At 33.9% G+C, this 27,514-nt stretch overlaps 3 protein-coding genes across 6 annotated transcripts; 1 reads left to right on the plus strand and 2 right to left on the minus strand.

Annotated features, from left to right (window-relative positions):
* Positions 1-7,903, plus strand: LOC127071027 (NF-kappa-B inhibitor-interacting Ras-like protein). The gene is made up of 2 exons (XM_051009793.1): positions 1-452; positions 559-7,903. Exons 1-2 carry the CDS (start codon positions 354-356, stop codon positions 1,063-1,065), a joined length of 606 nt encoding a protein of 201 aa, XP_050865750.1. The 5' UTR covers positions 1-353; the 3' UTR covers positions 1,066-7,903.
* On the minus strand, positions 1,186-4,365 carry LOC127071025 (uncharacterized). The gene is made up of 6 exons (XM_051009791.1): positions 3,988-4,365; positions 2,933-3,161; positions 2,465-2,625; positions 1,923-2,055; positions 1,695-1,814; positions 1,186-1,624 (listed from the first exon to the last, which is right to left on the minus strand). The coding sequence occupies exons 1-6, from the start codon at positions 4,363-4,365 to the stop codon at positions 1,539-1,541; spliced, it is 1,107 nt and encodes a 368-aa protein (XP_050865748.1). The 3' UTR covers positions 1,186-1,538.
* On the minus strand, positions 6,640-26,534 carry LOC127071021 (sodium-dependent neutral amino acid transporter B(0)AT3). Of its 4 annotated transcripts, none has more exons than XM_051009782.1 (13): positions 26,254-26,510; positions 24,251-24,684; positions 18,681-18,913; positions 18,263-18,283; positions 17,276-17,497; positions 17,022-17,132; positions 16,654-16,895; positions 14,829-14,970; positions 14,534-14,735; positions 14,239-14,398; positions 13,923-14,085; positions 13,357-13,557; positions 6,640-10,125 (listed from the first exon to the last, which is right to left on the minus strand). In XM_051009782.1, the coding sequence occupies exons 2-13, from the start codon at positions 24,504-24,506 to the stop codon at positions 9,973-9,975; spliced, it is 2,106 nt and encodes a 701-aa protein (XP_050865739.1). In that variant the 5' UTR covers positions 24,507-24,684; positions 26,254-26,510; the 3' UTR covers positions 6,640-9,972. The 4 variants fall into 4 exon arrangements, 3 of the variants coding, with proteins under 3 accessions (XP_050865739.1, XP_050865738.1, XP_050865740.1); XM_051009781.1 differs by having other exon boundaries at positions 25,516-26,510; XR_007784811.1 differs by adding an exon at positions 10,891-10,958 and having other exon boundaries at positions 10,005-10,125; positions 24,251-26,534.
* Positions 26,535-27,514: the final 980 nt, after the last annotated feature.

Below are 27,514 nucleotides of genomic sequence, written 5' to 3' on the forward strand. Positions count from 1 at the left end.
AAGAGGTAACATGGAGTGAAAACTAGGAACCCGATTATTTTGTAAGGTGTTCAGAAGGCTCGAAATAAATAAGGAAGTAATTGGTAATAATTCGATCGTATTGCAATTTCTTTTATTCGAATTATTAATTGTACATTCGAGGTAAAATTACATCGTATTTCCCATAATCACATGCGCAATGATAGGAATGAGGTTATGAGATCGATCGTTTAATAAATAAAGATAAGAATTATGCAAATATTGCGTCAATTTGCACGTTAGAAGCGATGCATCATTGCAAGTGCAAATACCAAGATGTGACGTAGCAGGAAAAGGTAATGAAATCGTGGTAGGATTACCACCAGATTCCAAATATGGGAAAGCCAACAAGAGTAGTCGTCTGCGGAATGAAAGGAGTAGGAAAAACGGCATTGCTGGAGCAACTCATATATGGAAATATCACTCCGAAAACGGTAAGATATTCTTTAGGTTATAAGGCTTACAACTTGTCGCTTGTCGGTACTTCGTTCGATCGGAAGAATGTCGATTATTGAAAATTGTTTCTATGATTTGATATAGGAAATTCATCCTACGATAGAAGACATCTATGTTGCTAACATAGAAACAGACCGCGGTACAAAAGAGAGAGTTAGATTTTACGACACAGCGGGTTTAGAGTCGTTGCAAAGCAACGCGAATAACCAGCAGCTTCCCAGACACTACCTTGGTTTTGCAGATGGCTACATCTTAGTATACGACACTACCAAACCAGAATCTTTGGATGTTCTATTTCCATTGAAGAAGGACATCGATAAGAACAAGGATAAGAAAGAAATAACGGTAATAGTTTTAGGTAATAAAACTAGCAATGAAAATAAATCTAATAGCTTAGAGAATACATCTAATAAGGCAAGCAATTGGTGCACCAGGGAAAAGGTAAAGCATTATGAGATCAACGTGATGGATAGACAAACTTTGTTCGATCCTTTCGTCTATTTGTCGTCTAGGTTAAATCCACCTCCGAACAAAAGTACGTTTCCTCAATTGAGCATGGGTAGGAAAATGATTAAAACTGAGACTCCGTGAGATAAACAATTGATATCGTTTAATTACAACTAATATTTGAAAGTAATTCACTTGGCTGTGGAAATATATCGTTGTATTAAATATACGATATATGTTATAAAGTATAACAAAACAAAAAAACTATAATGATATTTAAGTTTATTTAAAAATTTGTTCAAGGGTCTAATCGAGTACTCTTGATTTAGATTAAGAATATCAAAGTACTTAACTAATTTATCTTTATACAACATGCATTTTAATACGGTCTTCCTAAGTTATGTTATAGAATGCATCGCGTATAATACTGATTAATGACATGGTATTTCGCTCAGAGGATCGTATACTCGTTTTTAAACATCACTTTATCTATTAAGCAATATGGCTTGAAGTACTTAAGTAAAACTTTTCATCGGTAACAACAATAGTCAAGCTGAAGGCGAGCTACGTGCTAAATATGAACTTTTATATTGCATTTATCACTCATAAGCAACAAATTACCATTCTATCGGTTTTGCCAGCTGCTGTAAACGTATACTTGTGTTAAATACGTAATCCCAAATTTTACTACTAATACCGAAACCTACGAAGGATAAATCATTAAATAAATACTTGTGAAATGTAAATAAACAAACGAATCGTAAGATAATTACCTTTATCATGATGCGAGAAATGATGATAATTGTGATATCTTTTCAAATCATAAAAATATGTTTTGGCATTGGGTTTACCATAATGCAAATAATAGTGCGTTAAATCGTAACACAAGTATCCTGTGAAAAATGAAGAAACTTTTAGGTTTACATTATTTATTTAAATTTATTTAATTTATATCGTATAGTGTGTTTAATTATACATTTAGGGAAATTATTATACTTCACCTGCAACAGTTCCAGCACTAATAAAGTTGGCTATAAAGTCAGGAAATATCGATATGTACAGATTCCATATGCCTACTGCTATGATAACACCAGCTACAGGTGGAAATACTAATCTTTGACCATCAAAAGGTGCCTAGTTTTAACAAAAACAAAAGGGATCTATAAATTTATATTTAAAAAGTATATATATATATATATATATATTACATATACATTTATATATTTATATACTTATATACTTATATATTTATATATACATACACACACACACACACACATTTTATATAAAGAGAAAGAATTGATAGAAGACCAAATTGAGTTTGTAGCTTCCTGTTCTAAGAAAGGCAACAAACTGCCACTTTGTATGATTCATTTTATGTTAGACATAGTTCAGTGAGTTCATTGAACGAACGTTTGCATACTGAATTATCTTTCAAGAAACGTGTCTACGATATTTGCAGTCTCTCAACTGCTTGGATTAGATCTTAATCGTGACGTTACCGAACGTACGAATATATTTTTAATGAAAAATTTCTAGTTACCTTATGATGCAAACCATGAAGAAGGAAATGTAACGTGATAAGTATTTTCGAATTCCCTGGCGGCCTGAAGTGAAACAATTTACGGTGTAACAGATATTCCTCAAATGTCCACAATAATACACCTCCCGCGAAGGCAAGGAGGCCTTCTAATAAAGAAAAAACTAAAAACGAAGGCTGTATATGTAACTTTTTTTTTATCGTTTCTCTTAAACATTTTGTAATGATTTTTTTTTATTTCTTTCTCGCTTTTTTTATTATTTTTTTTTTTATTCTTTTTTTTATAATTTTATGGCGCAATTAGATGACTCGAAGTGATGGAAACGTTGCGAGTACTTATACAATTTTTTTTTTTTTTTTTTAATTAAATACGAAGGTCGAATAAACGATCAAAAATTTTTTTTCTTCTCGAATAGACGCTTCTTTAAATAAAATCAAATCTTTCTATGTAGAGAAATCGTGAATACTTACTTGGAAATTGACGAGTAATGCTTAGACTAAATCCAGTATAGAGAAAATATGCACAAATAGGAATCCAAACGATCGGTATCAGGTACCATGGTGTGATTGTTAAAAATTCCAATATATCTGATCGAAAAAGTCGTATTGGTCGATTTACCGGTAGATTCACCCACTGCCAATATCGATCACTTAAATCGCCCACTTGACTTAATAAAGGTGTGTTCCAATCGATCAAACTCTAAGACGATTCTTCGATTAAATTTTTTTTTCTTTTTTTTTTTTTCTTTTTTGCAAGATTGTACGTTCTGACACACACACATATATATAGATATTTCGATCATATTTTTTCTCAAAATTGATAATTTCTCAAAGTGATAATAGAATCTTCGCAACGTATTGATTAGACATTGTCTATTTTAATCAATGAATGAAATGAAATATTTTTTTTTTATTTAATTTATTGGAAGAACAAATTTTTAAACAAACAAATCCCGCTGCATGTCACAGAAAAAATAAAAGAACAAAGAGAAAAAAGAAGATAGACAAGATAAAATGGACTGTTCAATTATTCTCGGAATTAAAGGCAAAAATTGCATGGAACGTATAGAACAGAAAATGACTATCTTTTATATTTGATTGTTGCGTAATTACTATTGTATTTAGTGTTTTATAATCCATCATTTTTTTTTCTCATTTTTTCTTTTCATTTCTTTTCCTTATTTTTTCTTTTCTTTCCTTTTTCTTTTTACGTTGAAAATGAACAAAAAATCGTAGATTTTAATCGAATCAATTTTATCAATCGAATTAATGAAATTCACTCTCCCCTAGCTCCAAAGAAAGGACGAATAACGCGAAAAAATGATATGCAACATTGTTATTCAATTATGATTCACGTTCGTATCGCTTGTCATTGAATCATTTCACAGAAATTTTTTTAATTCATTTCAGAAATATGACACATTAAGAGTTTATATAGATCTCGATTATCTTTATATAAGTATCACTTGAGAAAGAAAAGCGCGATAATGATTAACATTGTGTGAAGAATTTTTAATGAAACTTACTTCAACCTCGTCATACTTGATTTTATTATCCAATGCATATTCATTGAACAAATGAAGGGCCGCATCCGAATGGGGATATTCTTTTAAAACACGATCCAAATTTTTTTCCTTGTACGAACTAAGTGTCTTCCTACCACCCGGATGATTATTTAAAAATGCACGAATATCGTAAATACGTCCTTTGTATTTAACAATAAATTTATCCTCCTTCTCTGTTTCATTGTCAGATACAAAACGTCTTCTTTCATCTTGCGATCTTTTCGCAATAGCATCATCATCAATAACATCATCGTCGGATTGAAAACTGTTAATATTACGCAACTTAACGGAATTATGATCATGTGATATAATATTGACAGTATTTTTCAACTCTTTCATAACGAGTTTCGATATTTTAATCTTTTATTAAAAAGTTCTTTTTTTATTCTATAAATCCAACTTCACTGAAAATATATATCACTAACCACAGAGATTAGACAACGTTAACACGCCAGTCACGCACATACTACACCACGTTCTACGCCTACCTTGTTAAAAGCCTCATAGATAAGATTTCACAGGCGGCATTACGTGAACGTTCCGATTATAATCGTACTTCATCGCTAAATTTAATATTATCATCGATATGTAACCGTTCTCTTTTACTTCGGTGATTTTCGATATTAATGAACATATCTGCTCCTCTCTCTCTCTCTCTCTCTCCCTCTCTTTCTCGCTTTCTTTCTCTCTTTCTCTCTTCCTTTTCCTTGTTCTCTTCCTCCTCCTTCTCTCTCTCCTTTTGTCTCTCTGTTTGTATCTTTATCTTTCTTCTCTCTCGTTTTCGTACTCTGTAATAAACGTAACACAACGAGCGTAACGTGTCATTTATTGTCCTTGTAACAGAACAGTTTTACAAACGATATTGCACATATATTTATTAAAATACGATTGCATTTTTAACACGAATACGTAATAAGGTAACACATAAAGTACATCGTTTTTCCTTTTTTCTTGTTCTTCTTTTCTTCGAGATAAAAAGACGCAATTCATATCTTTTCTTCCCCTTCAAATTTTCAATTTTTTTTTTACATTTAAATCGTATAGTAGATATCGTTTACAGTAGTCGAGATATCGTGAATTAATTGAATGATCATTAGAACGATAGTACAAGGAAAATTTATTACAGATAGATGTCTATGTAAATAGATTTCTGAAAGACTGTGTATATAACGTCCTTGTAGAATGAATCATTCTCTGATATAGTCGGCTTTTCTCAAATAAATATTTGACAGATTTCAAGAACTGTTTGAATTTATTTGACGAACGGGACTTATTCTTTGAGTTAGGGAATCATGGTTAAATTTACGCGAGCTTACACGTCACCGAATAAAATTTAGTTCGAGTAAAAATATGAAACAGGAAAAAAGATAAAAAGAAAATACGCCTTCGGTGTTAGCAAAAAAGCTCGACCTTGCATTTGTAATGTTAATTGCTGCGTTTGATTATTCATATTTTAATATCAACATAGAGTATTTACATAACCAGTTGGAATTAATTATTACATCGATTTACGAATAATTATCGATCGTCGGTTGAATGCAATTTTATTTGAAAGAGAAAAAAGAAATTAAAGGAAAAAAGTAAAATTAATTATAATCGTTTATACATATAGACGCGTTCGATATTTGCATCTTAATCATATTTTAACATCATCATCGATTATTATATTTATATAATCAGCTAAACTAATATCACATCGATACGGGATAATTAACGATCGTCAATTAAACATAAACTTCATTCGATTGTATAATTATAGGGGAAACGAAAAATAAGTAAAAAGAAAAGACAAAGAAAAACAGAGGAAAAAGAATTAAATCGCAGAAAAAAATTTCCTTTTGTCTCCAATAAATAAGCTTTTATTCAAACACTTTGAATTATTGTATACAATACGTCCTAATAATCGATCTATGTCAAGTGACTAATTTTTTATATCGTACAGTGACGAAACTCGAGGTATTCTTTCTCGCTCTCTCCCTCGCTCCCTCTCTCTCTTTTTCTGTATCCTTAAAATAATAATTAAAAAACAAAATAAACGAACGGACTATAGGAGAAAAAAAAGAATAAAAAAAGAAATTAAAAAATGAGCATTCGGGCCGATCAAAGAAAACTCGTATATACACATATACTGTGAGATTTATGTGTATATTAAGATATATATATTATTATTATTATTATTATTATTAATATTATTAGTATTATTATTATTAATATTATTATTATTATTATTGTTATTATTATTATACATAATGTTCGGGCATTAAAAAATACATCGACGACTTTAAATGTTCTTCTATCTCTCTCTCTTTCTTTCTCGTTCACACTATATCTTCCACTCTTGCTTCCTCTCATTCATCATCACCTTCCCTGCCTCTCTTTCTCTCTTTCTGCCTTGTCGATATTTATAAAATGTTTGTCAGACTTAGAATGCGTTTGATGACTCGCTCTCTGTTTCTCAAAAAAGTCGATATAACGGAATTCGTGATAACGATAAGATCTTATCTTTCTATCTTTCTTTTCTAGTTTCTTTTCTTTACTCCTGTCTAGTTTCCTCTCCGCTCGAAATAATTATTTACCAACTTGCCCGTAACGTAAACGTAATTTTCTACGTAATTTTTCTTTTTTTCTTTTTTTTTTTTTCTTTTTTTTTTCTTAACGATTTCAAATCCAAAAAATATATTTCCACGAGCTAAATAACACGAAAAATTATATTTCCCTGTTTAATCCGCAATAATATTGATTTTTTAATTTATTTAACCATTCTTCTCCTTTCTATGAAGCCGACGATCTTATCTATTTGCGAACATACATATACATAACGTTAATACGCTCTTTTTCTCCCTTTCTTCCTATTGATAACTCGAGATAAGAATTGAATGTAAACCGGCATTTTTGTTTGTAATTATGTATTTAAGAAGAGGCCAATAATTATTTTATATTCGATTCGGTTCGTTCGACTGATTCGTTCGTGCAAAAAAAAAGGAAAAGGAGAAAAGAAGAAACCAAACCAGTTAGAAAGATTAGAAAAAAAATAAATATATACGTGGTTAGTTATAATAAACGAGAAGAATGAATTTTAGTCGAAGACCTTAATTCGGAGGCAAGCCTCGCTAAAACTAATCGTCTAAAATTTCAATCTTTGGTAATATTAGGTATAGTTTAATACGGATAGAGTAACGCGATCGACGACTGGTTTTTATTTTTTATTTTTTTTTATTTATTCTTTTAATTCTTTTTTTTTCTTTTTTATTTTCTAATCTTAACGCCTCGTTGTACGATCCAAACGCATTTTACTGGAGCTAGAGCGTAGCCGAACTAATTGGAAGTAAGTTTAGGAACGATGCAGTTTTTCATTGGGATATTTTCGATCGATTTATTATCTTTTGTCCCTCCCTTTTTCTTCTCGACTTGTCCCCTTTCCCATCGCTATTGCTCCTTTTTCTAATCCCTCTTCGCCTTCTTCTTCTTTTTCTAAGTTTTTTCCTTCGTTAGAATTTTCTTTAGAAATTCGTCGTCTCGTTCGATCCGTCTCTGTGCTTTAATATAACGTGTACATATATACATATAGGTACAGTGCTTCAGGTCGATTAGGATGATTTATTTGAAATATTTTCAATCTATAAATTTCAATAAATTTCATACAATCGATATCATTCGAAAATTTTTCTTGATAGTGTGAAAATGATCTTGATCATCCTAGTACGGATTATACAAATTCTCACGATTTCAAACAGCTGGACCAGCCAAATAACATTTGTGTTTCTTTTTTTTTCTTTCTTCTTATTTCTTTTTATTTGTTTTTTTTTTTTTTCTTTTCATATATCATATAGCAAACAAATGTCAGACAATAAAATATACTTTTGACAAAAGTTTCGAAGTCTATCGAAGCGTACTTATATAAGAATTATGTATTTATTTATCTATCGCTTAAAAAGTATAGATAAAAAACAAACGTGTTATACAAACGAAGTATATTTTGACTTATTAATTCGTTCCTTTTTCTCTCGTTTTTTGTTCTTTTTTTGTCTCGTCTTTTTCTTTTTTATTATTAAAAATTACTCTATCGCGTAGTACGTAAATACGTATTTACGCCTTTTTAGTATCCTTTAGAAAAAAATCGAAAATCAAAATAATACGTACGTAGACTTTTTGCTTGCGTTGTCTAATATTAAAAAGTATACTTTATACATATGTATATATATACATACATTAATATATATATATATGTATGTATATGTATATACATATATATATATTTACTTAGATTTTCGTATCTAATATCTATTGCCAAATATACTTAAAATACGTTTCGTGCCACTTTCGTTAAATGGCAGTTTCGTTCCGTCGAAATCGTCTCTTTCATAAAACGCCATGAAATTAATTGTAACAATAATTAGAGAGCGAGGATTTTAAGTTTAAGATCAAAAGGCCGGCAGCTGATCTAAAAACTTTCTTTTTCTTTTTTTCTTTTTTTTTTGTCTTCTTTTTTTTCGTCTTCGGTTTCTATTTCAGTTTCCTTTTCGTTATCAAGTTTTGTCTTCGAAAACTCGGGGACATTTTCCTCTTGCCTTTTTGTTTTTTACGATTTTCGATCGAATCAAATCTCCCTTTTCGTTATTCTAATTCGCTGAATTGATTAGTTTTGTTAATTAATTAGTCGGACAACTTTGCATGCTATTTATTCGTTCGTTTGTATTTTTTGCAATTTCTGTAAATTTCTTTTTTTTTTATTTTTTTTTTAACAGCATCTACTTCCCCGTCTTTACATTTCGTTCTACGTGATCCACTTGAGAGATCGAAATATGTACGATATTGTCGATTGATCGACGCCACGTAGCTATCGATCTTTTTCTTTTTCTTTTTTCTTTTCCTTTTTTTTTTGTTGATTTGTTCTTTCTCACGTCGATCGAAAAGTAATTAAAATTTTTCAAATAAAAAGAAGAAGACATAAATTAGAGACAGAAATTTGAAATTCAAGATATCCAATTATATGATTCATTAATTGGAAATAAATCATTAATGGTAATAAATCATTGAAGAAATTGGAACGAATGTTCCATTACATAGACGATATTTCGCTCTTATCTAAATTTCCTTTCCTTATCTCTCTCTCTCTCTCTCTCTCTCTCTCTCTCTCTCTCTCTCTCTCTCTCTCTCTCTCTCTCTCACGATCTAAACTATTGCTCTTTGAATTCCTATATTATTATTTATTTGCGTAATGTTCTCTCTAAAAAAATAGAAAAAAAGGAGAATAAATAAAACAAAAAAAGAAAAACACACACACGCGCACACAAAAAAAAAGGGAAAAGAAAAATTGACTTGACGGAACAACTCGCGTAGTCATTTTTCTCATGAATGAGAGTGAGAGAACACATTTTCGTATCCGAAATTGTGTCACCTTTTTTCTAATGTAAGAAACTTGTCGCTCGTTCCTATACGAGCATATTCGATATCATGCGATCTCTCGACATCATGCGGTCTCTCGATCGATGCGAGCAGGCATTATTCAAACGGTCTCTTTCTAATCTTCGTCCACGAAGATCGAAGATCTAAATCTCCTTCTTTCATTCCGAAAGGAAGCACAAGACCCGTTTGCTGTTTTTTAGTTACATCGCATTATTTATTATGTACATATTTAGTTCGTGTTTTCACGTTTCTTACTTTCCTTCGTTCTTTCTTTTTTCTTTCTTTCTTTCTTTCTTTCTTTCTTCATTTCTTCATTTCTTTCTTTCTTTCTTTCTTTTTTTCCTTCTTTCTTTCTCCCTTTCCTACTTTCCTTTCTTTCTTTTTTCCTTTCTTCCTTCCTTCCTTCCTTCCTTCCACCTTTCCTTCTTTCCTTCTTTCTTTCTTTCTTTCTTTCTTTCCTTCTTTCCTTCTTTCTCTTTTTTATTTTTTTTTCGTTTGTTTGTAATAAAACGTAAGGAACGCTCCCTAAACGTGACGCGTTCAAAATTCCATTGCTTCCATTTTGAAAGCTCTACCCTGCAGCTTATTGGGAACCATCTTTGTTATAGGCGGTGCACTATTGTTGTCGTCGTCGCTGTTAACGTCCTCGTCCTCTTCGGGAAAATCTTCTAAACGATCGTGATATTCGTCCAACTGAAAGAAAAATAATATTTATCGATCGATTCGTTTTCTCCTCTCCTGATTACTTTTTTTTTATTTTCTTTTTATTTTTTTTTTATTTTTTCTTTTTTTTTTGTTTCTCGTACTAAAGCAAGAACAACTCTGGCTACAAGCCAAAGCTCGAATTGATTGAACGAGCGTATTGGGTACGTTTGTGTCCGTATCTGTGTCTATGTCTGTGTATGAGCGCTATGTGTGTGTCTCTATATTAACTCGCAAGATCCCTTTACAAATTGAACATTATCTCTCAACTATTCGCGATTGAGTTCATTCCGTTCTCATTGTACTTGGCAAGTTTTATTTTATTTTTCTTTTTTGTCTTTTTATTTTTTCTCTCTTTTAGTTTTCTTTTCTTTTCGATACATTCGTATGGTTTTAATTTTCGTGTAGGGAGGGGGGAATGTTTCTAGATATTGTGAAAGCTTTTTATGCAATGATATTGTTCTTTCTAAAATAATTTCGTACGAAAGAAAGAAAAAGAGATAAGATATTTTTTTATCTTAACTATGACATTTACACTTATAAAAAGAACAATATCATATGGTGGCACCTGTGTACCTAAAAAATACTAAAAATCCGTGCAAAATTCGCTTTTATTTCATAGATATTCCGCATGACTAATCCTAATAAACGGGATATAACAAACGAAACTATAATCTGTTAGATTAATAATGAAAGAAAAAAAAAGAAGAAGATCTATCAAGTGCATTCTCAAATATTCATCTACGACGGACTCACATGTGATGCAGCTACGGGAGATATCGACCTTAGCCGACCACAGAGACATAGAGGAAGCTTACCTATAACTGCAGATCATACCGTTCAGCTTGAATCGGACACTATCTCGAATCGTTCACCACGAGAGAATTTAAAAAAAAAAGAATGGCAAAAGAATCAAAAAGTTTGGAATAAATTTATCTTCCATTATAAAAATATCCGATATTAAAGAAAAAAGAGAGAGAGGAAAAAGACCGTTCGCGAAATCCAAAAAAGATATCATCGATTTAACGTCAGATTTAAAAGAGATTATTAAAAAAAAAAAAAAAAAAAAAGAAAACATAATAATTGGATGAATAATTACGTTATTGAAATATCGTAGATAATTTTTGTAATCCTTTCTCGATATTAAAGTTACTATCCACTCGCTAAAATCGTCGTCATCCCAATTTCTGCTCCACAGTTGATTTAAAATCAACCGAAATGAGGTGATCCAGATAAAAGAGAGAGATGAAATTGGGACGACTCGAATGTGTGTCACGGCTTTGGTAAAGCTTGAAAAAAATTTATGTAACTAGGTACAGGCATATACGCTCTGAATTTTCAATTGGGTCCAAGTCGAGTTTTTCTTACGGAATTGTAATAAAACTTAACGTGGTACTTTATAACCTTTTTAACATCGGATATAAAAGAAAAAGAAAAGCTACAAAAAAGAAGGAAAATTGTATTTGTGAAAAAAAAGTCCTCCCTCGTGGTGTACAAAACGAGTTATTCGTGTAGAAATAATTATTTTTGAAAACGAACGAAAAGGAACAATAATTGATGAAATGATCGCATAGGAGAGACGGATGATTAGAGTTCGAAGCTGTAAAAAAAAAAAAAGAAGAAAAAAAAGCCGAATGGTTTCGAGCTTGGTACGATCGATTTAAGTGACGATTTAAGAGACGATTCATTCTCAAGCAAACAATTTTTCGAAAAGAGTGAAATTATTAATATAATGTTATATTCGTTCGTTCCGCGTTTCGTTTTGTTTATTCGTTGATACGAATCTCGACTCGACATATCATCTCTCAAGCGCCATTGTTTCAATTGTCACGGATTGCATCCAGTATGCGATATAAACGTTTCTCTGATCGAAGGGGTCGGTCCCCTATCCTCTTCTGCTCCGTTAGTGATTTAAGTGCTAACACGCGAATGCCACGCTTGTAAACTATTCCGTGAGAAACATCTAAACCGATCCTCTTCGATCTTTCTAATTCAATTTTTCATGCGTCCTCTTCTTTTCTCTCCTCTTTTTTTCCTCTCTCTTTCCTTTCTATTTTTTATTTTAAACGTCAATTATTCTTTCGTCTTCTCTGTTTCGATATTTTTAATGTATACAATTAAATATATACGATTAAGTGTTAAAAATTAATTTACATTAGACGATTATTACGATCTCATGAAATTTCTGTGCAATTAATAATCTCGTGAATTGATCGCGCTTATACGTTAGGAAAGTAAATTTCATTATATTAGAAATTAATTTACATTGAGTTCCCTAATAGTGATCTGATTTCTAAGTGGTTAATAATCTCCCCCTCTCTCCCTGTCTCTCTCTCTCTCTCTCTCTCTATCTCTCTATCTCTCATTATGTGAAAGGAACTGATGGATGAAAATTCAAAGTCAAGGTCAATATAGGTTGAACGCATCGTGTTATTGAACTTTATGACGTTGGACATCGTCATTACTCGCTGTTTGACGTGTTCAAATCGTAGATAGTTTACGAAGAGTTTGATCGTTATTGGTTCACGCCTACGACTTTGGGTTTATAACTTTTCGACTTAAGCCAATTCGAATTTCGTTCGTTGCGTTAACTATAAACTTGCAAGCGTGTTTCTAATCGTCTTGCTTGGCTTCGTATCATAGTAACCAACGTCATTTATAATTACGATAACAGAGAAGACGAAAATTATTTACTAAATTTGATAATAGTTATTATTTCCTTTGAATCGTTTATAGTCACGAAGTTTATACGAATCATAAATCTTTCTCTCTAACTTTCTATTTCTAGAAACAGATATTTTTAAGCATGAGAAAGAGAGAGAGAGAGAGAGTATGTTAGCGCGAATGACGTAAGAATTTCGACTGCTCCGAATCGCATTATCGATTAAACACAGGATATGAAATATATTTCTTGTCCGTACCATTTGACCTTTCCTTTTCTCGTATTTTTCTCGAGTATATTTGTATAGTCGAGGTAAAAATTTGATAAATTTTATCGATGGTACCTCGGGGAGATTGTAATATTTCTTTTATTTTCTTTGGAGCTCGCAAACGTCACAGAAAATGTCGAGTCAAAAGCAACAAAAAAAAAAAAAAAGAAAAGAGAGAAACAATTGTTACTTCGATGAGAGAGGTTGGTGTAAGGGAGACAGAAAAAGCTACATTTTTGTTCTCTCTTCGCAGTTAGGTGAAATATGTAGGTAATAGACATAATCGACTTACATCAACGTCACCCATCATTTCCTTCGTCGATACGGTCGTGTCGATCCGACGAATGCTACCCTGATGAATGTCCACATCGAGTTTCACGCATTGGAATACTCTAAGTAGAAAAACGATTGGTATCGGTGCAATACCGGCTACGATTATACAAGCTGCGATCGCTAAGACCCAGCCTGGATAAGCCGTAGATACTGCTATACCCTAGAAAAATATATTATTTCTTATTCAAGAGTTGCGACGGAAAAAGAAATAAAAGAAAAAAGAAAATCCATGCGTTTGTTTATAAAAGAAAATGATATGAAAGTATTATCTACATTTTCTTGGATACATATCCAAACAGATGGCTGTTATCGGACATATTTACAATATCGATTTTAAAGTTCGCTGCAAACGATATAGATAAACGTCGGGTCTATAAATTGTTTCGCTTACGAATAAAAATAGTTAGCGGTCTTAAACGAAAATTGATTCATCCGAAACGAATTAATGATCATTTATCAATGAGATACGAACGAACGAATCGAAGATAGAAATAATAAGATGATATCGATCGATGATCCACTTACCAACGTTGCGTTCCATGCTGAATATTCTGGTTTCTTGATGAACATAGAAGCGATACTAGAGATCAGTATGCCGACCATAATTATAGGCGCGAGAAATCTCCATGTAACTTGCCAGTAAATACCTGGCCTGTAGCCTGTCATTTCTTCGATGTCTTTCGTGAATCTAATGAAATATTCGTCGGATATATATACATATATATATATATAAGATAATAACAGACATGTTTTATATCGATCGAATAAGGATCGATGCCCTTTAAACATTTCTCACGGATAAAAGTACACGGAATAGAAATAGAAAAGCATATAAACTTACTTTTCGTGGCCGTAGACAAAGATGACCGATATCATTTCCATAAGTGCGACCATAACGAGGCCAATGGTACCAGCAAAGCTGTCGAACATTTTCAACCAGTATTCTCCTGCACCGGTACAGAATATGAGGCCGACGAAGAAACAAACGATACATACTACGCCTAAAATAATTAAGAAAGAAAGAGAAGAATACAAAGGTTATCTTCATTTGGGTCAATTGAGTGGCGAAAAGATTTGCATGAAAAAAACAAACAAACAAAAGAAACAGAAAAGAAAAGAACGAGAAAATAATTTACCCGTTATATACTGTTTCTTTATTCTCTTGAAAAGATCAATGTCAAAGATGACGCACAACATTCCTTCCATAATACCAATTTGTGAGCCAAGTCCAAGGGCCAAAAGCATTAGGAAGAATATACAGGACCAAAATGGCGCACCTGGAAGCTCGACGATCGCTTGAGTGAAGATTATAAAAGCCAATCCAGTACCTTCGGCAGCCTGAAAATCAATGGTCAAAGGTTTATATCGTAGAAATGAAATCGATCGGTAAGATATAAATTTAGAAAAATCGATTCTTGAGACTAGACTCACGTTATTCAGTTGTTCGCTCATACTACATCTATCCAAGGTCAAATTCGTAGTCAAACTGTTGAACGTATTGACAACGTTTTCGTAATCGTCCGTCGTCGAGTTTTCAAATAGCAAACCATTCTTGATCAGCGAGATCTTATTGCTGAAAGCAACGAAAAATTATATTTTTTCCCTAGAACTTCGAGTATCTCTTTGCCTGTTCAATCTGTCGCACGCCGTCTTTGGATATAACACAAAACGAAAAACCGGACTGCGGTACCTTTTTTGGTCCGATTTTTTTTTCTTCCTTCTTTTTTTCTCTTCTTCCCTTTTACTTTATTGTCTTTTTTTTTTTGCTTTTTTTCTTTTTTATATTAATTTTTTCTTTTTTTTCTTTTTTTTTTTTTTTTTTTTTAAGAGATCATTTTTTTCACACAAGCGCAAAGTTTCTCATCACGAAATCTGTCACGTTACTTTCGTATACACTCTAGTTTCATTTATCACGAATTACATGTATATTCTTAATTGCCGATTTTCTTCCTTCTTTCTCTTTTTTATTTTTATTTTTCTCATTCTTTTTTTTCTATTCTTTTTTTCATTCCCCCGAACAGACTAAAGACAAAAAACTTCAGTAGACATTAGTATTTTAGTTTAAAAGCATTTTTGTGCGTATTCCACGAGTGTGTTATGAATTAAAATGAAGAGGGAAAAGGGCTCTTTGTAGACTGTTATTAGTATCTTTTTCTTTCGTTGTCTTTTTTTTTGTTTGTTTTCTTTTCCTTTTTGTTTTCTTTTCTATATCAAAATAAATTTTTCTCGAAAATATTTTTTCTCTATCGGATTGTTTAACGATAGTGAAAAAAATCGTTGGCCTTCGGAAGATAGCTCTCGTAAGATCGTGCAAAAAAAAAAAAGAAAAAGAAAAAAGAAATAGAAGGAAAGAAAAAATAAAAATGGGTGCATCCCTTATCCTCTCTCTCCTTTTCCCTCTCCTCTTACCTCTTCGTCGTTGCAACGTTTTAATTACAACGTCGATGTGTCTTCCATTTGGCAAGGTTCCCGCGAATGTCGAGATGATGAGAGAGATACGATATACATATGTAGTAATAAACACGACGAATTTCTTTTCGAGCGTAAGCGACAACGTAGGCAAGGAGCACCCGTACTTGGCTGTTAAGGATAGATAAGAGCTCGCGATGAGTGCATCTTGTTAAATCGTTATGAATATCGTTTTTCTTTTCGATGATATCTTAAAATCTCGAACCGACTTTATCAACACGCGTAATGATCATTTCGATCTTAAAGCGACAACGTTAACGTTAACAATTTCTTTTTCTTTTTTATTCTCCCTTTTAACAAGAATTTCTCTAAACTAAAAATAAATGCGATGTGAATGTTTCCTTTTTGTTCTATTATTTTTTTCAATTCATTATAGATATCTTTTATAATTGAGACAAAGACAATGGACGACAATTGATTCGTTCTCGGTTGATGATAATTCATGCACATGCTTTTTTGCTCTTTTTTTATTCTTTCTCGTCTAGCTTTTTCTCTTCTTTTTTTTTTTTTTAAGCAATTATAAACCCCGCGAATATCGAGATGATCCGTTCCGATCGTTGTTTCGAGACTACTATATTCCTACGTATCTTTCTTTTTTTTTCTTTTATTTACTTTTGCTCTTTTTCCGTGGAAAAAAAAAGGTAATGTCTGTCGTGTTATTGAAAACGTCATATCGTACTACCGATAGTTAAAAAGCAATTACTCTCTGACATAGGAATGTTTCTTCCCTTTATCTATTTTCGTCTTTCTTTTTTATTTCGGCCGAAACCTGATATCTTGCGATTACCTTTCCAGGCACTTGTCCACATTCGACATCGCCTTGAACCCCAAAATGGCGAAAATGACAACGCTCGCGTAAATGGCGGTAAACGCGTTGCACACGCTCACCAGAATCACGTCCCTGACGCAATTGTTGTCGGGTGTATTGTAGCTTCCAAATGCGATCAAGGAACCAAAAGCTAATCCAAAGCTATAGAAGACTTGAGTAGCTGCGTCAAGCCAGACGGTAGGCTCCAATAATTTCTCGACCTTTACATCAAAACGAAATTTATTAATTGAAATAAGATCGAACGAGGGGGGCGGAGTTTCGATTTCTTTTTCTACTCCATCTCCCACCCTCAGACCCCACCCCCCCTGGGAACAAATTCGATATACCTTTGGCGTATACATGTGTGCTAACCCAGCACTAGCACCTTTCAAAGTTATTCCACGAACGAAGAAGATCGTGAGTACGAGGTAGGGGAACATCGAGGTAAAATAAACTACCTGCAATTAGAAGAAAAACAACGAAAAGAAAAGAAAAAGAAAGAAGAAGAAAAAAGTAAGGAAAAGAAAAGAAAAGAGAAAAACACGAACGAAGATTAATTTTTATCGATACGAAGTTAGACTCGAGGTTAAAAGATCGTTACCTTGCCCGATGATTGTATCCCCTTCATGACGATAAAGAAGACAACGATCCAACTGAGTAGAAGGCACAGAACGATCCACCACTTGAGAGATTGGCCATCCTCGATCGACGGTGCCGCATCCAGAGTGGTTCTGTACCAAAAGTAAGCGGTCTCAGAGCTCTTGACACATTCTTCTACCGGTATCTCGTCGACCTCCGGGCACTTCGCCCACGGCAGTGGCGCCTGGATTGCGTCAGAATTTCGAAACGGTCACCAAACGGATAAGTTCAATTAAAGGATTACTCGAAAATCCGATCGCAGGCAAAGCTCATCGGATGTGTGCGATTGCGATGACGAGAATTAGGGGTTACACCAGAGAACACAAATGGTGCATACTTATCGATATTATTAATAATGATTAACTATTTAACGAATGGATCTAACGATCGTGACATGTGTATGTGTATGTGGGTGAATGTTTTTTCTTTTTATTTTTTTTTCTTCTTCTTCCCCTTCTTCTTCTCTTCTTACGTGACTAAATAATACGTGATTAATTGTGATTAATGTGATCTTTTTTCTTTCTTTCTTTCTTTTTCTTTTTTTCTTTTTTTTTTTCTTTTTTTTTAATGAGCTCGCAAGCACACAAGCATCGTTTAGGACTATCGCAATTGATAGTCCAAACGATTACGAGATTTCAAGCGAGATGAGGTGACCGAACATCCGATATTACGTAGATCGTTTTAGGAACGAACGAGAATTGACTCGTCGTCTCACCTAAAAAAGGAAACGACGATGCTAGATGACCATCGTCATCTGCCTCTCATTTAAATTGCCCCCAAAATCGTCTCTCTTCCAGGTCGCGTCCTGGAAGACGATGGACGATTGCAGCGAGCCGCAAGACGACGATTAGGCGAGAAGAACTAAATGATTGTGAACCGATGACAGAGATTCTCTTGCTTTTCTATGCTTAACTTCTTTTACAAGCGGACACTGTTTTGGGGTACTTACGCCGAATTTAATTGTGACTGCCTACGGGTGCGCGCGAACGAGTTGGAAAGAAACAGAAAAATTTTTTGATTAGTTTTCGTACAACTTTAAGAGAGAATACGGACGAATTTGCATTTTTCCTTCTCTCTTTTTCTTTCTTTATTATTATTTATTTATTTATTCATTCATTGTTTCTCTCATTTGGTCGGCGAAAAATGAGGACATTTGGTTGGTCCACGTCATACGGTTTTAATATAATTTGATTAATTAAGCAGTGTAAATAATAATAACAACAGGAAATTCAATGTTTAGATCTCGACTATAATAACCAAATGAACTTATAATCACCGAACGTTGAGAAAACATTTAGAGAACTACTGACGAATCGGTATATTTCTCTCTCTCTCTTTTTTTTTTGTTTTTAAGATCGATCGCTCACCTCGAGAGAGTTGAAGAGGTAGAAGAAGCACCAGGTGATAATGACGTTGTAATAAAGTGCAACGAAGAATGTGACGATGCAGGAGGCTATTCCTATACCGCCTAACCAGGGATGTATCGTGTTCCAAACGCCAAGGGCACCTTGTCGCATTCGTTGTCCAAGACCCAACTCGATCAGAAATAAGGGCACGCCTTCGAGGATGAGCATCACGAAAAATGGTATGAGAAAGGCACCTGTCATCATAGAAATTTCGTGTTTATACAGATATAAAATAATTCCCTCCGAGTTGAGATCGCATGTTAAATAAAATTAGATTTCTAATAACGCTAATCATTTCTAAGTTCGTGTTATAAACTGCGGATAGATGATTGCGCATACATTGCAATGCGTCGGTAATAATCAAGTATAAACGTATGTACGTAAGTATGTACGTCGTTATAATTTCTTATCGATCGATCGAAACTGTAGTTTTCAGTTCATCGGTTCACGGATACGTACTTACTCGCTATACTTTCGACATAATTATAATAATTATTTTGCAATGTATCTTCTTTACTTTTCCCTTTTTTTTTTTGTTTTTAACAGATTTCGATCGTGCCGCTATTCCGTTGCTTCAAAAAACAAAAAAATATTTTCACAAAATGAACTTCCTTAACTTTGAACTCGTGACATTAAATAGAACAATGCTATCGATATTTACTATCTAATATATTCCTATTGCAGATACGATTACCATCGACGCTTTACGTAAGTTTCCCACGCGTAAATCGATAAGAGACCGCCCAAATTGCGCACCGCTTGAAAACCTGGCGCGAACTTACGACCTCGACTATATTTAACGTCCAATGTATTTCCGTGCTATTCGATTTTTCTCTCGCGAGATTAAAACGAAAGAAACAAAAAAAAGGAAGAAGAAGAAGAAAAACAAGAAACGTAGAAAACTTTCCTTCTCTTTTTCTCTTTATTTGCCCTTATCTTTTCGTATGTGCACAACGATATAATTAAATATTATCTATGTCAAAAGTAATTTTGAAGAGATCTCTTTTTAGCAGAACTTTTTGCAATTTTTTCGAAGTACATCGTTTTTTCTTTTGTGGAATTTAGTGGAGAAAAAAAAGGGGAAAAAAGAGAACGAAAAATGGAAAAGGAAAGAAAAAAAAAGAAAAATTATATAGATCTTGTGTGTTGACTTGGATTTCAACATGCAAAGACTCTTCCTCGTTAGCGTACACTCAAAGCTTACGATATTGTACGTTCGTGAATCTCCCCTTGGCAAGACATGCAAAGCACAACCCCTTAGCTTTGGCCTCTGTCTCTCTCCCTCTCTCTCTCCCCCTCTCTCTCTTTCGTTCTCGACCAGACTCCCTCCCTAGTTCCAAGCGGACAGAGCGTTTCGTATTGATCGAGCAACGTACGTACTCGTTTCACAGCATTCTCTCTCTATCTCTCTCTCTCGCTTTCTCCCTATTTCTCTCTCTCTCTCTGCCTTTTTCTCTTCCCCTTTCTATCTATCTATCTATCTATCTATCTATCTTTTTATCTTTTTTCCGGCACAACTCGTTCTTTACTTTTTCTTCTCTCCCTTCCGACCGTTATAAAATTTCACAAACCCGACGTAGGGCATGTAGTAATTCGACTCGAAAGGTATCGATACTATCAAGAGAGAGAAAAAGTGGGAGAGAGGGAAAGAGAGAGTAAAAAAAAGAAGGGATTGACCTGTAACCCGAGTAACTTTTCAAAATAATTACCGTCAACTTGTATATATGTACATTTATCAAAGAGAGATATTATATTACAAAGTGTATGAACATAGCAAACTTTTCTTCAAAGGGATATTCTTGGGATTTTATGTACATAGGAGTGTCAAATTCGTGTAAACTTTGATTGAAAGAGAGTTTGATGGAATTTAATGATCGATTTGCATATATATATATTTTTTTTTAATTGATCGGAGATACTTCTCTCTCTCTCTCTCTCTCTCTCTATATATATATATATATATATATATATATATATATATATTCTGGTTCTTCAATCATTCTGTTCGTTTCTTTAAATTGCTAATGAGAATTGTCTACGCTCGAGAACAGAATATTAAGTTCATAACGGCGCTTTGAAATTTCGCGGACGATTTGATATTCCTATAGCGTTATGCATTCGATACGGCTGAGCTAAACGAGTAGAGACAACCCTACATTATCTTCTTTATCTATCACCTATATGTATATCTATATATATATATTATCAATCGTGAATTTTGTAATAGTGTGAACAGGAATATCAAATCGATTAAAAAAGGAAAAACTAATTTTAGTCTCTTCGTAATGTAATTTCTTTTTTAATTTCAGAGAAAAGATTTGGAGGGAAGGACAAATTTTCAAGAGTTTGCTCGAGAGCGATTTTTTTCATTTCTTCCACTTTTCTATCCTCCTACTCGTTTCTTTTTTTTTCTTTCTTTTTTATTCTCTCTCTCTCTTTCTCTTTGAACACGTGCCACTTTTTTCCTGGCCTCCGATGTGACACGCTCTTATTCAGAACGACCGAAATGTCTCGTTCCTCGTTCGACCATGACCTCGACGCGATCGTAGTTCTTCCTATCGAAAGAGAAACAGTCATGCTCTATGTCGCGACGAATGATTTCGCGTATAAAAGGATGTAATAAGTTTGGAGAAAAACAAAAAAATAAAGAGATAAATCGATCAACAGTCTTGTTCTATAGATCGGACGATGTTAAAAGAGATTCGAAAGATCACTTGTGATAAATTCGAATACGATTGAAAATTCATGATTGAAAATGAAATTGATCAACAACGATCGACCAATCATAACGTCAATCGATTAGATATTATTAACGATTAGAGATTAGTTCGAGTTTGTTCTTCATCATGTTATTGCCGGACTGGAACCCCGTTGTAAACTCTTTGTAAGACCACGCGAGCTACGGTCACGTGTCGTCCCTCGAGGTAACGAAATCGATCGCTTCGAAGCGCTTCACACGTCGCTTATTCGTCTCTCGTCTAGTCTCTCAGGGAAATTTCCATCAGCTTTGGATGCTATCGTACTGGATATCGCTAGAGATTTAATTTCTTCTTAAACAAAAAAAAAAGCAAAAAAAATAGCTATACAGAGACAATTTTTGTTCCTTTTTTTCGCTTTTTTTTCTCGGGATATTCGAAATTGCAGCTATATATCCTCAAGTCCCTCACCTCTCCCCTCCTGTATATATTGATTACTATGACGAAAAGAATGTTATATAAGACACGACAATTCTGGCATTCTCTAGGCTCGTTTCAATTTCCTTAAAATAGTATGTCCTTGCTGTTTCAATTGTCCTCTAATATCTAGACATTTATATTATTTATATAATACATATATATATACATATACGTGTGTATATATATCTATTTATAAATATAGATATAGCCGAGTTAGATTTATTATGGAATTGTCAATCGATCGATTAGTGCCATTCAAATGTTTTCATGAATCCAATTTAAACGGGTATTTATAAGCAAAAAAAAATTTCTTTTCTATAAAATTTCCAAGATTCTCCGATACAGATCCCATCGCGAGGATGGCAAAGACATTCCTTTGAGATCTTCCTCTTTCTCTCTTTCTCTCCCTCTCCCTCCCAACCTCCCTCGATTTCTTGCAAGCTCGTACAACGGAATATTTCCAGGAGTATTTATAGAAAACGTGCCTACATTATTCGTCGCGTTACATGGTCGACGAGGCAAGGACGATCCGATCCGATCCAAAGGGATCGACTTCCATCGTTGTACTCTGGAGCATCCAGACATTCTATTTTCGTTCTAATCTCTACTACGGAAATAGGATTTTTCGAGGAGTAATGCGAGATCCACTCACTCGATTATTGCCGGGTGCAAATTGAAAATTTCTCGTTGGATAGTAATGACCTAGCTGATCTAATTTTTGCAACAAAATTTTTCCCTTTTCTTCCGTTTTCTTTTCCTTTGTTTTTTTCGTTCCGACCCTCGATTATTCTCCTTTCTTTATCTATTTCTTTTTTTTTTTTTTGGTTGTAAACATCACAGGATCAAATTTATGTTTCTAAAGATGTCATTAGGGAAGGATTTATTATCTTTGGAGAAGTGATTTCTTTGAGATTTTCCAAATTAGTCGAAGAATTCGATATCTAGTTCTAAGACACATATACGTATAAATACGTATCTGTTCAAAGAGAACCGAAGCGTAGGCGAGTACGAGAAAGGCGGCCGTGGCAAAGACGAGGCATTAAACGTGAACGTGAAATCTCTGTGGCGCATGCTAAAGGGGAAAATCTCGTAGGATGTTGCCGACCCACATTCGCTAATCTCGAAAACGCATAGCCAGCAAGATCTTCCTGAAATTAACGTTGTTGCATGATGTCGTTCGAGCAAAAAATGAAAAGAGAGAGAGAGAGAAAGAGAGATAAAGAGTAAAAGTCCGATACATGTAGATCCTGATTTATTTTTTTTCTTTCTCATTGGCCGGACTTCCCTTTTTGTAAATTCTTTGATCATTTTCAAGAACTCATACATATACATTATATGTGTGTGTGTGTGTGTGTGTGTACGTGTATATATAAAAAAAAACCCGTTGACCGACAGGAAGAGAAGAGAAGATCGTTGAAATCCGATCGTAATTTCATTTTTTGTTTGAAATTAAGATAACCTCGACGACGACATTTTTAAAAATATCGTCAAATACATAAAAATAGATGCGCGTCATGATTTTCACGAACTCGACGAGCTGCAACGTACGAATTTCGATGTTAAACCGAGCCAAATGTGAATGTTCTTTAAATAGTCTTTTCAGAACGTATCTACGCGCAATTCTAGTAAGCGAAGGAATTCATTGACGAAAAATTCATTCATCAAAACTGTCGCAATAAAAGAGATCGTTGTCTTCATTTTGAAAATATCGAGAGAAATAATTTCTCGTCTTTTTGAACCATCGCGGTTACCTTGAAATTTAAGAATCAAATCGATGGACCTTTCTTCTACGTAGAAAAAGAAAAAGACAAAAAGAAGAGGAAGACGAAGAAAAAAAAAAGTATACCTACAACGAGAACTGATTACGCAACTCGAAGAGTCGACCCAAACGGACGTTCGAAATTCTTTCAAGCGAATGTATGTTCCAAGGAACATAAGAAAATGTCGCGTGTAGAAACGAAGAAAAATTGCATGTTCGGCGCTTTTTTATTTATCGTTGCGATAACAAAACATGCAACGAAGAATATAAATCGTACGCTCGAAAGCTGTATACATTTAAATTAGTGCGGAATCGACAGAAGAATTAAATTGCAGAAAAGGAAGAAAAGCAAAAAAAAAAAAAGGAAAAGAAAAGAAAGAAGATAATGAAAACTTCGATCAATTCGAATTTCATTTTGAACGACTCGAATTGAGCGAGAGAAAAAAAAAGAGAAAAAGGGAAAAAGGGAGGAAAAGAGGAGTCGAAAAATCCGACAGAATTTTCTTTGGGATTAAGAAAATTCATGAATTGTTAAAGAGCAGGAAAGGAACGAGACGAAGAATAATAAAGATAAAACGAAATAAAGAAATACTCACCGCCCCCATTTTGTTGGCATAAATATGGAAACCTCCATATATTACCAAGACCGACACTGTAACCAATGATGCTCAGGAAAAACTGCATCTTTCCGCTCCATGCTGCTCTGTTATCTTCCGTTCTTGGTTCCGGATTGACAGCCGAGGCATTTTGATTTCCGGAAACCACAATGGTCACGTTGTGAGGAGGTTGACGATCATCGTTTAGAGGAGCCAGCTCGTGACCGTTCCTCGTGCTTTCAGATTTCACGACCATTCTTCTAATCTTCTCTTTATTTTAGTCGTTTTTTATCTCTTTTTATTTTCTCCTGTTTGTCTCTCTCTCTCTCTCTCTTTCTTTCTCTCTCTGTCTCTCTCTTTTTCTCTTTCTCCGTTTATCGTTTTATCTTATTCTTTCGTGGTGGTAAGGAACTTTGATCGGATTTTCGATAAAACTTGAAGCACCGGGCGTTTCAAATAAGTATATATATTATATATATATATATATATATGTATATAGTATGTATATATATATATATATTTTTTTTTTATATATTTATGAAGACCGGATCTCGCGTGAAGAATAACAACAATGCGTAAATAACAAATAACAATCGTGATTAACAAACTTTCGTTTTTACAATGTCTTTAGAATCTTCTTGAAATCGATTTATTTTCATTCATATATTATTATTCGATATCCGAATAGACATTAATCTGTATTACTAATTTTTATTGTAGAAATTAGAATTGAGCGGTCGGATAGGAAGCATCATATCTCTGTTAGCAAGTAAAAGAAGATTTGTATATAATCCGTTAGATTCGAAGTTAGAACGATTTTCTCTTTCTATCATCGACTTGTTGAAAGCTTGTAAGTGTCGTGAACGCGATACGGAGGATAAGTAGTGTCGAGGAAGAGGAAGCTGTGGTCGTTTGTGAAGGAGGAATTATAGAAGGAGGAAGGAGAAGGAGAAAGAGAAGGAGAAGGAAGAAGAGGAAGAAGGAGAGGAGGAGGAGGAGGAGGAGGAGAAGGAAAAGGATGAGAAGGATGGCCGATGACACTCTCAAAGAACTTCGTCACGTTTTTTCCTTTCGGAATTCGCGCGTATCACACCTTTCGATATTTATTAAAACACTTTTGTCATCGGACACTGTCGTGATAAGGAATAGTAGAAACTGTTTAATTTTTTCTTGCAAAGGAAAGTGACGCGATCGATTAATCGCGCGAGACCGCGTGTCGAGATACAAAAGCGAACGACGCGACGCCGCCTTGAAAAAGAAACTACCTCTCTCTTTCTCTCTCCCTCCGTTCTCTCTTCCTCTCTCTCTCTCTCTCTCTTTTTCTTTCTTCTTTCTTTCTCTTTGGAGATCTTCAAGGTATATCAATCTTTTTCTTTCTCTTACTTTTACTCTTCTTTTTTTATCTTTCTCCCTTTATAAATCTTTCTTTATTATATATATATATATATACATATATATATGTATGTATGTATATATATATATGTTTATCTCACACACGTCAACTCAGGTCCTCTCTTTCATAATTCATTCATTAATAATACACAGGATATATATATATACATATACATATACATATACATATACATATACATATATTGATATCGTTCTTATATTTACTATAAAATGTATTATAGTTTATTATAAACTTTCGTTAATTACTTAAACTTGATACTTTTTAAATTACGATGGGAACAATCGTCGATTTGTAAACGTGCCGTATATCGAACGAACGTAGAACCCATGTATACTGTTTTACACAACCCAACCCTTTACTATACGATATTTAGGATCAAATCAACCCCCTGCTTAAAAAAGAGAGTTATCCCTCTCTCTCTCTCTCTCTCTCTCTTCCTCTCTCCTCTCTCTCTCCTCTCTCTCTCTCTCTCTCTCTCTCTCTCTCTCTCTCTCTCTCTCTCTTTCCTTCCTTCCGTTTCTCTTTCTCACGTTCTCTCCAAAATGAAAATCACAGATCGTAAATGGTAATCACTAACGAGGAGGTGTACCTTGACGTATTAGAGAATGTGTGTGCTCCACGAACGACGATATTGGACTGAGCCTTGAGGGGACGACGTATGTAGTCGCTTTTGTGCTTCGACGACGTTGATGCTCGTGCGCGAAACACGCTCTGCGAGGGAGCCGGTCGGCAAAACAGCGATGCCTTCCTTCTCCAAGCCTACGATGAGAATCTCTCTCTTTCTTTCATTCATACGTACGCAAGACACACACACAGACACGCACGTACCACACATATGTATATATACATATATACACATACACTTTCGATTATACCAGCCCTCCGATTGGTCCAACTAATTATATACGTAAGCCTTTACCTATTCTTTCTATCCCCACTTTCTATTTTCTCTGTCTCTGTCTGTTTCTGTCTCTCCCTTCTCAGATTTATTCGCACTGGAGAAACAAAGATGCCGAACTTTCTTTCTATCTACCCATATATCTATCTACCTACCTACCTATCTATCTATCTATCTATCTATCTATCTATCTATCTATTTGTCTTTCTTTCTTTCTTTCTTTCTTTCTTTCCTTCTTTCTTTCTTTCTTTCTCCTTTTCTCTTCTCGTTTTTTCTTTCTTTCTCTCTATCTTACTAATGATTTTCACAAACGTCCCTTGCAAATTATCAGAGATACCATGGTATACACGCTTTTGCGCGTGTGCTTCCATCTTCCTCGTACCGACTGGTCGAGGTATCGATCGTGAAACACTCTACCTCTCCTTTACTCTTACTTCTATGCTCGAATGCGATGAGCTTTTTTAATAATGTTATTCTACGTCTCATTGTATTACAACGACGTTAATCGTAATACTTGAATGATATTCTACCGTGAGATTTTTGAGAAAGATTTTCGACGAATATTCTTCTTTTTTCCTTTAGTCTTATTTTTTATTATATATATTTTTTTTCTTTTTTTTTTTTTTTTTTTTTAAGAGGGAGAGAGTGAGATCGACCTTCTCTTTTAGCAAACGCAAAAAGGAAAAGAAAGTTATTTCTAAGGAGAATATCGAACGATACCAGTCCGAGAATGCATAATGCAACACTACGAATGCACCAAAAGTGCATTTACGTAGGTGGCACGACTATCGGATTCCCTTCGAAATTTATTAGAAATTTATTTCATAGCTATCGGTCTTATCTTTTCTTTCTTTCTTTCTTTCTTTCTTTCTTCCTTTTTTTTTTTTTTTTTGATCAAGAAAAAGGTCGTTTAACCTTTTCGAAGAAATTTCGAGCGACGTGAAAATGCATA

This window comes from Vespula vulgaris, chromosome 20, assembly GCF_905475345.1.
Source record: "Vespula vulgaris chromosome 20, iyVesVulg1.1, whole genome shotgun sequence".
Lineage (NCBI taxonomy): Eukaryota > Metazoa > Arthropoda > Insecta > Hymenoptera > Vespidae > Vespula > Vespula vulgaris.